Source organism: Cnephaeus nilssonii, assembly GCF_951640355.1.
Source record: "Cnephaeus nilssonii genome assembly, chromosome: 14".
Taxonomy (NCBI): domain Eukaryota; kingdom Metazoa; phylum Chordata; class Mammalia; order Chiroptera; family Vespertilionidae; genus Cnephaeus; species Cnephaeus nilssonii.
Window position 1 is genome coordinate 5,312,090 of NC_137085.1, and position 12,659 is coordinate 5,324,748.

At 48.2% G+C, this 12,659-nt stretch overlaps 1 protein-coding gene across 5 annotated transcripts in view; it reads right to left on the minus strand.

Moving 5' to 3' along the window:
- The window catches only part of SPTAN1 (spectrin alpha, non-erythrocytic 1), a 59,573-nt gene that overhangs the window by 26,593 nt on the left and 20,321 nt on the right, over positions 1-12,659 (minus strand). For 3 of the 5 annotated variants that reach the window (XM_079791250.1, XM_079791249.1, XM_079791248.1), the window contains exons 12-27: positions 12,106-12,216; positions 11,438-11,515; positions 11,148-11,303; positions 10,714-10,918; positions 9,924-10,105; positions 9,336-9,579; positions 9,018-9,140; positions 8,175-8,392; positions 7,036-7,128; positions 6,570-6,704; positions 5,252-5,400; positions 4,170-4,229; positions 2,909-3,107; positions 1,697-1,801; positions 1,211-1,234; positions 431-466 (exon numbers count right to left, since the gene is read on the minus strand). In XM_079791250.1, the coding sequence (XP_079647376.1) occupies positions 431-466; positions 1,211-1,234; positions 1,697-1,801; positions 2,909-3,107; positions 4,170-4,229; positions 5,252-5,400; positions 6,570-6,704; positions 7,036-7,128; positions 8,175-8,392; positions 9,018-9,140; positions 9,336-9,579; positions 9,924-10,105; positions 10,714-10,918; positions 11,148-11,303; positions 11,438-11,515; positions 12,106-12,216 (2,118 nt within the window). The remainder of the gene's footprint in view (positions 1-430; positions 467-1,210; positions 1,235-1,696; positions 1,802-2,908; positions 3,108-4,169; positions 4,230-5,251; positions 5,401-6,569; positions 6,705-7,035; positions 7,129-8,174; positions 8,393-9,017; positions 9,141-9,335; positions 9,580-9,923; positions 10,106-10,713; positions 10,919-11,147; positions 11,304-11,437; positions 11,516-12,105; positions 12,217-12,659) is intronic. The other 2 variants (XM_079791252.1, XM_079791251.1) reach the window with 1 other exon arrangement.

Genomic DNA, 12,659 nt, shown 5'->3' on the forward strand with positions numbered 1-12,659 from the left:
GGACGCGGGAGGAGACGGCCGGCAGGCAGAGGATGAATGCGCTTCCTCTCCTCTTCATCCTCGGTCTTTCTGGTTCCTGTCATGCCCTCTTGGACTGCAATCCTACCCGTGGGAGCATGCCTAAGTACGGGGTACACCTCTGCAAAGTACATTCTGGCAGCGCCATGGGTAATCAATACAATCTAACTGAACTCATCTGAGCACTTGCATGGGAACATTACAAATGTCTATTAAGTATCACATTGCAAGAGAGAACATATTCAAAGAAAGTAATGCCAGAATCAGAAGGAAACCAGTCCAAAGAGTCCAGAAATAACTAAAAGCTCAAGACAAGCCTGAATACTCAGAAACAGGCACGCCAGAAAAGTACATCAAACATTTTTGTTCCCACAAAACCTTTGGAAACGATTATTTGCCAAGGAGTTCTTACCTTCCAGGGGGAGGCTGTCTTGGAATCAGCATCATCCTGTTTAAAGAAGAAGGAAGAGTTTAGGCAGCCACATAACTGACACAAAACACCCAGCTTGCTTTCTCATGGTGGGGAGGCCACAGAAAATGAACCAAAACAGCATTTCCTCGGTGACTGAGAGCTGATCGTCAGCTGGTAGCAAACCACAAAGCTACTCGAGGAAAAGGAAGCAAACAAGTGGAAGAGAAAACGTCTAGTTTTTTACTGCAGCAGAAGAAATGCGGAAATTTAATCTGAAAACTTTTCTTTCATATGATTTTTTTTAAAGGGACAGTAATCCCTGGACAGTGTGGCTCAGCTGGTTGAAATGCTGTCCTTGCACCGAACGGCTGCCGGTTCAATTCCTGGTCAGGGCACACACCCGTTTCGTGTTTGATCTCCAGTTGGGGCATGTACGAAAGGCAACAGATTGATGTTTCTCTCTCTCCCCTCCTCCCTCTAAAAATATAAATTAATAAAAACATACTTTTTTTTTTTTTTTTTTTTTTACAAAAAAGGAGTAATAAGCGTAAAATTACTTTAAAAACGTTTTTAGAAAGCTGAAGAGATAAAAACTTATTTGGTCTTTTGGAGAATGGCAAGGGGAAACCAATGCCCGCTATTTCTTTTCCAGGTTTTCACACACAAAAGGCATCTTGGAGGGTCAGAAGCAGAAATCTTTACGAGGCTTTTGACTTTATATTCTTCCCCAGGTCTATTCCTTGTCATGCCCAACTTGCACACGGAGCACCTGGGACTTACCCTGGGCATCATGCCGTACATCTCCTACAAGGCAAAGGGAAACCAGTGTTATCAGAGGAAACACACAGCTGTCAGCAACACTCACTCCTCTCAAACCTGGAGACGCAGGAGAGAATTAAAAAACCCACAAAACCAGTGCAACTGGCCAGAACTTCTTAAAGTTGACTAGAGGTCAAGTGTTTATACGTCAAGCCCTTTAATTAAGGAATACAGGAGCTTATTATTAGTTAAGGGTCATAAAACTTTGAACAACTCTCACAATATTTAATGGGCATAAGGAGAGGACGGTGTGTTTCCCCCATGGAGAGGAGGTAACAGATACTGGCCTCGAAGTGAAACAAAACGGTTCGGGACACACAGGGCCCTGACCTGCACCCTGGCCACACTCTGTAAGCACTGCTTGTTGGGCTATGGAAACAGGGGGAAGAACTGAGTTGCCTCCTTATGTCCATGGAGCCTCCCTCGGGGCAGGATCCACACACCCACCTGCTGCTGCACGGCCTGCACCTCCTCGGCCATCAGACCTTCAGACTCCAGGTCTTCAGCCACCTTGTTGATGTCCTTCAGTCGTGACTCATTGGCCTTCAGATCCTGTAAAGCAAAAGCCATAATAACCAAGACCCATGAGAACCATTTATATAAGATGTCCAGAATATGTAAATCCAAAGACAAAAAGCAGATCTGTGGGTTGCCACGGACAGGGAAGTGATGGGCAGTAACTACGTAATGGGTACATGGTTTCCTTTTGAAGTGACACAAATGTTTTGGAGCTAGATAGAGGTGATGGTGGTACAACACTGTGAATGTACCAAGTGCTTCTAAATTGTACCCTGTAAAATGGTTTATGGCCTGAGCGGGCTAGAAGAGGTCAATGAGGGGGGAAAAGGGAGACATTTGTAATACTTACAACGATAAAGATTTAAAAAAATAAAAAAGTAAATAAAAGTAAGTAAGACAGTTTACTTATGTGAATTTTACCCCAATTAAAAAACAGCCCTAGCTGGTTTGGCTCAGTGGATAGAGTGTCGGCCTGTGGATTGAAGGGTCCCGGGTTCAATTCCAGTCAAGGGCGCATACCCGGGCTGTGGGCTCGATCCCTAGTAGAGGGTGTGCAGGAGGCAGCCAATCAATGATTCTCTCTCATCATTGATGTTTCTCTCTCTCCCCTGCCCCTTCCTCTCTGAAATCAATAAAAACAAAACAAATAAAAAAACCCCACTTCTACACATTTTATTTTATTATTATTATTTTTAAATATATTTTATTGATTTCTCAGAGAGGAAGAGAGAGGGATAGAGAGCCAGAAACATTGATGAGAAAGAAACATCGATCAGCCGCCTCCTGCACCCCCCCCACTGGGGATGCGCCCGCAACCAAGGCACACGCCCTTGACCGGAATCGAACCTGGGACCCTTGAGTCCGCAGGCCGACACTCTATGCACTGAGCCAAACTGGTTTCGGCCATATTTTTTATATTTTAGGTTTAGAAAAGCCCTAAACCAACATGTAGAGAAAACTGCATTGTATTTCCTTGGAATTAAACAGATCCAAGAAAAGTTTGGGTTAAAGGCATTTAAAAATAGCTACACAGATGGTAAGACATAATTTATGTTATTTTCATTCTAATAATCTGCAGTAAAAAAATCAAGAGCACCAAGCCTTTAAACAATTTTTGGCCCATCGGCAAGACTCCCATACCTTCTGGAAGTCGTCGAACTTCTTCTGCAGCACCTCAACCTGCTCCAAGTCTGCGGCCACCTCCTCGCTGGTCAGGGCCGCTTCCTTCTCATTGATCCACTGCTGCAGTTCGTTCGCTTCCCGGAACAACATGAACTTCTTGCAACTCTTCTCCAACATGCCTTTGCGCTTCTCACCCAGTTCCAGCAGAGAACGGTATCTGATGTCATTCAAGAGGGTGACAAGAGGGGCAAGGAAGGCAGTTAGCGTCTCACAGAGGCCACGTTCCTAACATCAAGGAAACCACCAGGCGTCTCCGAGATGCGGATCCAAGGCTATGCGTTTGGAATGAGGCTGCCCTGATGATGAAGTGTCAGAACGCAGATGAAGAGCCCAAGAACCCCGACAGCCTCCGGGATGAGCATCCATGTTCTGTTCACCCCCGGTGGCCAGAACAGCCAGGCACCCTCATCCCCGGGCCAACTCTGCACTTACAACATTGTAACCACAAATGACGGAAACCCAGCGTTCAGCACAGTGACACAGGGTTCATGCAACTACAGCTGAGAGATGAGATGAGTTTGCTGGGTAGAATGTACAGAGTTGTTCTCTCTACAATCAACTCTCGGAGCAGCCCCCAAGGAGATGGCTTTTAACAGCCTCATAGAGCATGTCAGCACCTCCGCAACAGGACGTTTCTAAGACGATGTATTTACTTCTCAGAAAGTTTTGGCAACTTCAGAAGGAAAATCAGGTCGAGTACAGAGTATCTGTACCATCTGATTAGTTGAAAGATTTCTTAAGATGAACCCAAGAATATTCTAGCTCTTGGGAACTAATATACAAAAGGCTAAATTCCTATCATGTCTGATGACAAAAATTAGGCTCACTCTCAGATTTAAGCTTCCCAAAATGAAATAAAAAAGCAGCGCGTTACCAAGAACCAGAACACTAACAAGAGGCACTACATTTCCTTCTGGCTACCGAGGATCACTACAGGACCGGCTGTCAGGCCTGCTGCTGGCCCCCCACAGAAGCCAACATGGGGGGGCCCAACAGCACTCTGAACATACAACTGCACAAGGAAGCCACCAAGGAGCTAAGCGGCCATCAACTGACAGCGTCACCGACACCTCTACCTGTGCAAGCGGAAGCGGAGGCACGGACACGGCCCCGCCCTCCACCTGGTCTTTCTGTGTGAACAAGTGCCCTCACAAGAAGCGGCGGGGATGGGCAGGCATAGCCATGGACACAGGCGCTCAGCAAGGCTCCGCCTACTCACAGTTCTTCCACCTGTTTCATACGCAGGGATACACTGCCGGCCTCCTTAGTTATGCGTGTCCTGCACAGAGGGGCACAGCAAAAGCATGCACAGATTAGTGGGGCTCCCCCGAGGGGTGAGAAGCGGCAGCTCCAAATGGTGCCTGGATGGTGGATGCACCAAGTGGGGAAAATCGGGGAGTCATTGAAAAGCTCTTGGAAACAGGCCAGGCCATGAGCAAAATCACGTAAATTAGAAAAAGCAGGGAAATTCAATCAGAGGGTTAGTTCACCATCCCTTTCCTGGAAAGTCGGCCATGCTACGGCGGCCAGGTTTCGTTGCTGAACCACCAGCGACTTCCGAGCAAGGCCAGGGATCAGGTTTTACTGAGAGCTAAATATGCAACTTTAGTCATCTATCTGGTCCACTTTTCTGCTCTCATATTTGATGTAGGCCCACTCTTGTCTTAACAGTAACAGAGCGTCTGTAAGGGTACAAATATCTGATCTTCTCAGGGACCCTCAGGGTCAGAAAAGCTCTATTATTCTACACTCTAGGGCAAACGTATTTTCTGGGTCACTCCCAAATGTCCAAAGCTGTTAACATCATTAGCGGAGTTAGGTGTGTCCCAAAGGAGGGACACAGGTCACCTGGGGCTCAGCTCTGGGAAAATGGACAGAGCCAACACTAAGTAAACTCCACTCTCAGAACATACGCCACGGCAGAGAGCAGCTCTCTCACAGCCTTTCAAAGGGGCCGAGCTGGAGAACATCTGAACATGCGATTTGGGAAAGGAGCTCCTGCACTGGAGGACAAAGGTTCAGCTCATAATGCTCAGAAAATGCTGTTTAGTAACAGAAACTCACAATGCGGGGAAGAAACAAACAACGGAACATAAAGGTGTCAGTCAGGGATCTGCGGCTCGAACAGGGTTCTTGGGTAAAAAGTGACAGGGGTAAGCGGGAAGAGCGTGTCCCCGAGTTTGGCGGGCACCAGAACACTGGCCCCGGAAGCCGCAGCGCTGCCTCACCCTCGGCCCGTGGGTGCTACGATTGGGCCCCGAGTGACACCAGGACCTCTGCGATCGACTGTGTCGTCCTTACTGATTGTCAATCTGCTCCTGCCGCAGCGCGATGCTGCCTTGCTCCTCCAGGAGGTTCTCCCGGGAGGCCGACTGGGCGGGGTCCAATTTCTTCACGTACGCGGCTGGCACAAAACCCTGGCGATCGTTCACTTCCACTTTCCACCAGTCCTAAGGGAAGAGAGGGAGCAGTGACAGCAAATTCCTTCCCTGAGGAAGGGAGAAACCAAGGAGGCCTGTGCGTGTGCGCGCATGTGTGTGTGGGGGCACGCATGCACGCTCACATGCACACACAAAGGAGAACTCTAATCACACTGAGAGGATCCTGTGATAGTGTCAGTCACTTGGCACAAAGACTGAAATTTCGGTCCCCTCGTGACCTGCTGAGCACGGAGATGGTCACGAGTGAAGTAGCAATGACACCCAACATGAAGGCCCTTCTTCCCTCTGCTTAGAGCCCAGAACTGTGCTGTCCCCACACCACAGCCGGGCGCCACATGTGGCTGTGTGAATTTCAATAAATTAGCATGAAATAAAAAACTTCAGCTGCACTGGTCACATTTGAAATGCTCAATAGTCACATGTGGCTAGTAACTACTGGAGAGCCAGCGCTTAGGAAACTTGGACTACATAGAAAGTCCTATTGGATAATGCTTCTCTTGAGGAAACCAGGGTAGGACCAAGGTGTTGGTTTAGGTTTAAATTACCGTCAACAGAAAGATAAGACTCTGGGGTTTTCTCAAATTCATGACTAGGGTAAACTGGGGGTGTGGGAATAAGGAGATTCTTAGCAAAGGCTGGGGACGTTTGTCCAGATTGACCAAGATGAGAGGTGACGGCCTTTGAGAGCGTCAGATAACATGTGGAGTATCATGCACCTCACTTCAAGCCACTGTCAAATAGAATGTCCAGGAAGAAAGGCTACGGAGCCAGGCAGCATGGAGCTTTGAGAAGACAGAGCCTAAGGGGTGACGGCTGTCTGCAACTATCCACTATGGCCGCACAGCTGAGATTAAGAACCAACAGGTACAAGGTATAGACTTGCAGTTGTATACAGCAGACTATGGCTCCAAAGAGTCGGGAGTGTACAGCTGTGAGAATCAGCTATCACTGAGCGTGAGTCCCTGTACTACCTGTGGGTATTCAAGACGACAGACTGATTACCTTCTTGATGATGCACAACATAGGTAAGAGAAACCTATATTAAGCAGAAGACTGACTAGGAAACTCCCAATTCTAAACCAGCCTCGTTTTACAAGGACACAGTGACCCACAGACACCCAACCTGAGCCAAACCGGTGCTGCTGCTGGAAACCAACATGCAGCCCCAGTCTCCTTGCCTTGTTGGTGCTGTTGAGCAGGGTGAGGATGTCTCCTTTCTTCATGGTGACCTCGCGAGGACTCTTCTCCTGATAGTCATAGAGCGCCAACACCAGCTCCTTCCCAGTCTCATCGTCCATGGGGGCCACTTGTTGCTAAAAAGCAAACACGGTTAAATCAAGGGTGTTTATGACATGTTATGGAAGCACATGACAGAGTTCAACTAACAGCTGTACCAAATTCACCAAACACACGCTTATGAGCATTCTAGGATGCTACCAATAAAATCCGATTCAGGAACTTTAGCTCTCTGGTGTCTTTAAAAATCTCATTTTAAACCACTGACAAACCTTGGTCTCATAAGCCTTAAGAGTAAGGCCACAAGAACGTTGCCCAGGACCGTAACACCTGCTGGCAGGCGCTGGGTCCTGCCTGTCCCCGGCCTCCCCGGCAACGTGTCACTGCTGAGGGGAAAGCCACACTCACCCGGCACGACTGCGCTTGCTCCCGCAGAGCCTGAATGCTGCTGCCGTAGGCGCTGAGGTCCGACATCAAAGCTTCGTGCTTCTTCAGGAGAGCCTGAAACCAACACGCCGGCTCTGTGGAAGGCGCCAGAGACTCCTCCAATGCATCCCCCAACGAGCCACCCCCTCCGAAGCTGTTTAGTGATAGATGACTGATCGCTTCCTGCTCTACGCTTTCTCTCCCTTTTTAATAAACATTTAATTTGGAGGAAATATTAACTGTGACCTAACAGTATTTTTTCACTCTGCCTTTACATATTTATGCAATATCTGAAATGCATAAGGAGACATAAAGAACAGTATCGACTGAACCCATCACCATCTTAGGAAATAAACTGCCAATCAGACAGCTGGCTGGGGACACGCCCTCCTGGAGGGCATTCCGCCCCCGGCCACAGCCAGTGCTTTCTTCACCACCATTTTCTAAGCTTTTCAGTTCTCCCATCTTCTGGGAGAACCAAGTACAGTTCATGTCAATATTCGACACATTCTGGTTTTTTGTGATGAGTGGCAAGAAAACAGCTACAGGAACTATACCTAGACTTTTATGAATAAAATGTAAGAGTTCCAGTTAAAAAACAGAGGCCCAGCAAAACATCGTGTTAATGTATGTATGCATATGGTGGGGGGCGACAGGACACGAGAACAGCAAAGTGTGAACAATGAAGGAAGGTGACAGGTGGTGTCCTCTTTCTTTTCGGTAGGACTGCATTTCCATCATAAAAAGTAGAGACCCTGCTCTACCCAGTTTGGCTCAGTGGATAGGGCGTTGAACTGTGGACCAAAGGGTCCCAGGTTCGATTCTGGTCAAGGGCATGTACCTTGGTTGCGGGCACATCCCCAGTAGGGAGTGTGCAAGAGGCAGCTGATGGATGTTTCTCTCTCATTGATGTTTCTAACTATCTCTCTCCCTCCCTTCCTCTCTGTAAAAAAATCAATAAAATATATTAAAAAAAAAAAAAGTAGAGACCCTAAGATGCCTTAGAAACACAATCAATCATGACACTGCACCTTCCCAACTTGGTCCCTTTCCCCTCTGGCCTCCCAGCCTGAGCCCTGGGGCAGGATCCCCAGGAGCACCATATTCCCTGACCCGGTTACCTCAGCGGAGTCCTCGTCCTTCCCGTAGTCGGTGCTGCCCACAATGGGCTCCTTCTCCCGCATCCAGGACTCAGCCTCATTGGCATCGGCAAAGTACTGCTGGGCTTGCAGCGAGTCCTCCAGGTCTTGCCGCCGCTGCGAAGCTTTGGATTTGAGTGACTCCCACTTCTGGTTCAGTTCATGGAGCTTGGCCTTCACGTCCTCCGCAGCAAAATGGCCTGGGAGGCAGGGGGCGCGGTGGGGGTGGGGGGGAGGGTGTGAGGACAGGGAAAAGCACTTGACATGCTGCAGGACAAAAAAGTCCTGTGTGTTCCCTTCTGTCACTACATATTGGTGAGCCAGGCCTCTTCGTATTTCCAAATTCATGAGCAGCCCAGGTTTCTAACGCTTTAACAGGTTTGCTCATTTTTGCCTCCTCATAAATAAATAAAAATAACAGCACTCCCTTAGTTGAGTCACTGAGACCCCGGCTCAGGAAGGTTAAGGTCTAGTCAAGGTCAAATAGTTAGAAAAGATGGAGACAGTCTTCAGCCCCACAGCCCAGTCTGACTCAAACCCATGCACCGAACCATCAGAGAGGGGGGATAAGAGGAACAAAAGCAGGCCCTGGCTGGTCTGGCTCAGTGGATAGAGCGTTGACCTGTGGACTGAAGGGTCTCAGGTTCGATTCCAGTCAAGGGCACAGGCCTGGATTGTGGGCTTAATCAATCCCCAGTAGGGGGATCTCTCATCGTTGATGTTTCTATCTCTCCCTCTCCCTTCCTCTCTGAAATCAATAATTTTTTTATTTTATTTTTTAAAGAGAACAAAAGCAAAGCGCTTCCCTGTATGACCACCACTCACCTTCCTCCACCATGGCATTCCCCTTCTGTGTAACCGCTTTGATGCGGGGTTCATGTCCAGCAATTTCTGCTTGCAGGGCTTGGTGTTTCTTTAGCAGATTCTGAACTCCAATCAAATCTTTGCCTAAAAGCAGAAGAAATCACCCTCCCGTCATGCAAGCCATCAAAAGAAAAGTCAGCACTAACTGTCACTTGTGGCTTCCACCCTGGTTCCACTGTACTTTAACTTGTCCTTGCTCATTTTGACCAGCGTCCCCTATGGGCCATAAGGGGAGAGCCCTTTCTCAGCTTGACTCCTCTCCGATGGAGGCAGACTGACCTCTGTTGGTGGACGCAGCAATGGGCTCTTTCTCTCGAATCCACGTCTCCTCATCCTCCACGTCACGGAAGAGCTGCTGCAAACGCAGGGAGTCTGCCAGCTTCTGCTTCCGGGCGATCATGGGTTCCCTGAGTGCCTCATAGCGGGCCACGAGGGCTTCCTGCTTCTTCTTGATGTTCTCAGCATCAAAATGGCCAGCGTCCTGGAACTGGCGGGCCTGAATGGTGATGCCATCAATCCGATCCTGGGAATGGCAAAGGGCAGTCTGGAAAGCCTGGACCAGAGCTGGGCAACTTTATTACCAAGTTGGCTTTATCACTTCGGTGTGGTTTGGACGATACAAAGAAAAGTGAACGCATTTCCTTTCCCACCCCGAGGGCGTTCCTCCTGCCACCTGTTTCCCTCACGTTGGGCTCCCAGAAAGCCGAGGGAGATGGCTGAACTGGAGCAGAGCACCTGCAGCACGTGGGGGGCTATGTAAGAAAACCAATACATTTCATCCCTCCCCAAACCAGCCTGGTCCTGAATTACTGCATCCTTCAGCCTACCGATCCTGTGTCCACTGGCCCAGCAGCGCCCGCACTCTACCTGGTGGGCAGCCACATCAGCCTCCAGCAGGGCGTGCTTCTTCTGCAGGTTCTGCACATTCGTAAGGTCTTTGCCGTAATCGTCGGAAGCCAAGTGACCTTCCACTTCATACAGCCACAGTTCAATGTCTTCAACGTTGCGGTTAAACTGCTGCTGCTGGTTGGCCTCTCGGAGCTTTATTCCTAGTCAAAGAGGCAAGTGGACTTTCTAATTACCCTTCTAGCAACACAGGGGTGGGTAAAAGTAGGCTTACAGTTGTGAGTATGGGAAAGTTTATTCTTGTGTTATAAACTATTAATAATTGTATTATTGGTTTCTAGTCCTTGTTATCATTATCACTACTGTTATTGTATTTCATATCCTTACTTGTAATGTATCTTTTGGGTAATGATGGCTGGTAATATAACCTACTGTTGCCCACCCCTGTATTGCTCACGACAATGGCACCTTAGTGAGGGACCTGACCGGGACTGCAGTGACTCTCACCTCTGTCACAAAGGTGAAGCAAACAAATGCAACTCTGCTCTACCTCTACGTGCTGACTTGGAAGTTGCTTAAAAGCACTTGTAGTCCTCAGAAGACAGAAGCCCTTGAGCATTATTAGGATTGAAAATTATTCTTTGGCTCACAGGTAAACTTTGATCATTAGTGATGAGGCCCAATTCAGTCATGGCCGGTTGGCCAATCATCCCCTTCTCACTCAGGCGCCCCACCAACCAGCATAAGACTTAACTAGGAAGGAATAATCAACTCCCCAAACATTCCGACCACAATCTAGTGAATCCTGTACCTTTCAGTTCAGTGGCCTCCAGCAGTTTCTTCCACAAACTGATGACCTCATTCATTCGAGCCGCCACTTCCTCCTTGGCATAGTGGTTGACGTCAATCAGTTTCTGCCCTGCTTTCTCCAGGGCGTCAATGCGGCTCTGGTTTGCTGAGAGCTCAGCCTCAAAAGCCTGATGCTTCTGGACTTTTCCCTGTAGGTTGGATGGGTCCTGTCAATGAAAGAAAGAAGCGGGTTCTATCTTGAACGTGAGTATATTACCTTGCATTAGCTTCATACTCATCTCTATAAGAGAGGATGTATAAAACAGTCAGCTTACATTAAATAGTGTGGGCTGGTTTTAGAATTCCCTATTTCTTTTAACTACAATTTATTTGTAAATCTGTGTTCAATTCAGCTCACAAACCAAGTGCCACATGGCAATGCTAACAGTACATTACTTTATAAGCTTCATCTGTGGCAGTTTTCATCTTCTCGTTGACCCAGCTCTTGAGCTCATCGGAATCCCGGAAAAACTGCTGCAAGTGGAAGGAATCGGCCAGCTGGGCCCGGCGATACATGGCTCTCTCATGAAGGGCATTGCGGCGGCTCAACAGCTGGAAGACAAGGATCTCATGAGCCTCCAGTTCTTACCGCCCCAGAGACACCCAGCCCGAGAGGCTACATCCATCTGTCTTAGAGGGACATCCGTGCAGGGAAAGGGTGGCGCATCAAGAACCCAGGAACTTACAGCATCTCGGCGAGTAGCCACGTCTTCCATGGCGTAGTGGTTGTTCTGAATTAGCTTGGTTGCAAATTCATCTAGTGCCTAGGAAGGAAGGAGAAGAGTTCTTCACTGGTAAAGGGACTATTCTGTGGCTTGGCCTCCAGAGAAAAGTTAACACTGAACAGGTCACAGAACACTTCCCACAGGTAAACCTTCCCACAGGCCAAGGTTTTCAGACAACATTCACCCCCGAACTTCTGAGCTGGTGCCTGACGTTATTACTCAGATGTAACAATGCAATGCTGGCTCCCTGCAAGGTTGGAGATTCAGCTGCAGCATGATCTGACCTACGTCAGATACAAGTTAACAGCCTTCCAATTCCTATTTCTAAAATCTGCTGCTAATGGTAAAGACAGTCTGACCTTCTTTTCCTCCTTGTATTAATTCTTAACTCTTTTGGTAAAAGGTAAATCTCAACCTGGAGGCTTATGTCAGGAAAATGCTTTCATTCGATCAAGTTGTGCTGGCTCCCTCTGATGGTGTGTCATCATCGCCCTGAGATTTTGAGCACCCACAGGCGTGCCTTTCACTCACATCCTCATTCACCTGTTCAGAGCCTTTCAGACAAACAGGAGCCTTCAGGCTTATTCCAAGGGCCGGTTGAAGGCACCGAGGACAAGAAGGGGTCTTACTGTGATCTTTTCCTCCTGGGCACTGAGGGATTTCTCAAAGTCCTCATGCTTCTTGAGAAGCGCTTCCACGCTGTCCAAGGAGTCCCCCAAGTCCTCGTTCAGCAGGAAAGCCTGCAACAGCAAACAAGGTGTTCAGAACAGCGCCCTGTTCCTTCCGTCTTAAGGCAGGAAAGCAAGGGTACTCTGGCCAAAATACACAAGGAAGGAAAGCAATTATTGGCTAATAAACTTCTGAGATCTGTTCCGGAAAGCCCAGAGCCCTTCCAGATTGATCCAACGACAGCATGAAATCCTCGTCCCACATTCTATGAATACTTATTTTTTTAAAAAAATCTTTTCTTGCTTCTATTAGATTTAGATTACGTATAATGTTAAGTTCTAAGGGGGAAAGCTCCCCCTTAATAAAAAACCATTTCACACCATCACACTCATCTGAAAAACTGGGGCCTTTCTGAGGGCCCGAGGTGACAGAAGCTGGCTCAGTGCCCCCCTTCAATGCATTCTAACTGAAATGGTAGTGACTTCCTACAGAATCAGGCTAATGGTCTGAGGGG